Below are 2,482 nucleotides of genomic sequence, written 5' to 3' on the forward strand. Positions count from 1 at the left end.
CGATGAGATCTTCGTCACCTCCACCGATGAGATCGCCTCTACCGCCATTATCTCATTCTCCGAGGATATCTCGGTCTCCCGTACCCACCCACCTCCCACGTGGATCGCCTACACCCAGTCAGACCCGTCATTCAGATGATTTCTTTGCACGCATGACTGGCATTATTAGAGAGGAGCTGGGAACGATGCGACGTGATTTTATGACAGAGGTAGTCGTACTACGAGAGGAGATAGGGGTGTTGCGACGGGATTTTACAACAGAGATCGTCGCAGTACGAGAGGAGATAGGGGTGCCGTGACGAGATTTTACGACAGATGTAGTAGCTTTGCGAGATGAGATTGGAGTGCTGCGACGAGATATAGGAGACCTTCATACTGAGGTTGCAGCACTTCGAGGCGATGTAGCAGGCGTCCGAGGGAATGTCGGGGAGACTGGTGTCCCTCGAGATTGGTGGGCAACGGCCGCAGGAATCGATGAGTTTTTTGGTTCGGTGCCGGAGGCCGGGAGGGAGGGGGTGGAGGTCGGGCAGGAGGAGCCGGAGGAGGCCGGGATGCCCAAGGTGGAGGTCGGGCCGGAGGTGCCGAAGGAGGCCGAGATAGAGGGGGTGGAGGGAGGGACAGGGGTGGTCGAGGAGGTAGCGGAGGGGACATCAGAGGTGGTAGTAGAGGGGGATGATCAGGTTGCGGAGGACGAGAGGACGCCAGAGATGACGGATGACGAGGTAGTATTCGTGTCGGAGGGGGAGACAGAGGTCCCGAAGGGTAAGAAGCGTGCTACAGACGAGCCAGAGCTGATGGTCGGTAAGAGATCAAGATTGCCGTCACAGTACATCGTTTCTCCATACACGGTCGAGGCGAAGAGAAGGGGGTTTGTGGATGGGGCGTTCCCCAATCTTTTTCGCGACGTCGACCCAGTCAGACAGAAGGCGTTCGATGATTGGTTCAAATCCCTTAAGTCCGAGTAAGTATTTTATGATTTTGCTACTATTTTTTTGTATTTTTCGTAACCGTTTTTTCATTTTTCAGAGATAGTTATACCATCGGCTGTATGACCATGCCCAATGCTAAAAAGTGGTTTGAAGATGTACTGACGACCTAGCTTGGCTCGCTGATGAAATAAGTTTTTTGAGTTTCCGTTAATTATATTTATAGAAGTTGTTGGTTCATTTACTTAAATGACTCTATCTTTTTTGTTGGTATTTTTTTGTTTCAGCATATCGACTTGGCTATGGAATTGTTACGCGATCGGGCGCGGAGATACCCGAGATCTTATGACAGTCCTACTCGAGTTATCCTGAGCTCTGAGTTCGTTCGTGTCGTAGAAATTGAGCATCACGAGCTCCTAAGCAAGGGGAAAGATTATGTTCTGTCTGAGTACATGCTGGAGTGGGTGATTGGACTACAGTTGAGGTGTAGAAAGTCGTGGACGGATTGTACACATATGTACATTCCAGTGATCGCGAACTCACACTGTTTTTCGGTGGAGATCGTATTTGCTGATTCCACCATATATGTGTACAACTCTGATCATAGCTGTCTGACACAAAGTCAACTGGAGCAAATACTGGAGCCATTGGCTATGATCGTGCCCATGATGGCTAGTCATGCGATGATTCGAGTAAATGATAGATTAGCCATTGTGCGGAACATGACGACGACGAGACAAGAAAGATCGTAAGGATTTACAACTTTTTAATTTTCAGATTTAATTTTCAATTATATGTTATGGAACTAATATATTCTACTTTGGTTGCAGGGGTGACTGTGGCTTATTTGCAATCAAGTACATAGAGTTCTTGAGCATTGGTCGCAATGTTGATACAATAAATCAGTCTTGGATTGATATGTGGAGGCATAAATTAGCTTGCGACTTGTATGAATATAACTGTGATCCTTAGTGCATTCTATATTATTTTATTAAAATGTAAATGTTGTTTATATCAGTAGGATTCGTGTTGTACTGAAAGAAATAAATAATCGAAATAGAGTATATTGTATGATATTATTTTGAAAATGTAAATTTTTTATTTATTTAATTGTGACTCAAAATTTTAATTTAATTGTATATTTATTGCAATTTTTTAATAGTTGATTTGGATCATATAATGATAATCGGGAATTAAATGGACTAAATCGGATGCAATTGGAAAAAAATGACCGATTCATGTAATATTTGGTTCGAAAAAAGCTTTAAAAATTTTGGGGACCTAATTACAACTTTTTAATAGTTGATTCGAAACATAAAACGATAATCGAGAATTAAATGGACTCAGTTGGATTCAATTGAAACAAAGATGACTGATTCATGTAATGTTTGGTTGAAAATGACTTTAAAAATTTTGGGGACCTAATTGCAAATTTTGGGGACCAATTAAGATAATTATTTAAAGAAATAGTAAAACGAAAAATCGAATAAATATTATTCAAATAAATAATCGAAATAGAGTAATTAAATATGAAATAAGTAATATACATAATTAAG

General features: G+C 42.0%; 1 protein-coding gene across 1 annotated transcript; it reads right to left on the minus strand.

The window, feature by feature from the left end:
- Positions 1-306: 306 nt before the first annotated feature.
- LOC111394235 (mulatexin-like) lies at positions 307-651 on the minus strand. The gene has a single exon (XM_023019994.1). It carries the CDS (start codon positions 649-651, stop codon positions 307-309), a length of 345 nt encoding a protein of 114 aa, XP_022875762.1.
- Positions 652-2,482: the final 1,831 nt, after the last annotated feature.

This window comes from Olea europaea, chromosome 5, assembly GCF_002742605.1.
Source record: "Olea europaea var. sylvestris chromosome 5, O_europaea_v1, whole genome shotgun sequence".
Taxonomy (NCBI): domain Eukaryota; kingdom Viridiplantae; phylum Streptophyta; class Magnoliopsida; order Lamiales; family Oleaceae; genus Olea; species Olea europaea.

What these genes read in the sequence shown, in the direction of transcription:
- LOC111394235 (XM_023019994.1), bottom strand. Translation starts at nt 651, where the DNA reads ATGTCCCCTCCGCTACCTCCTCGACCACCCCTGTCCCTCCCTCCACCC.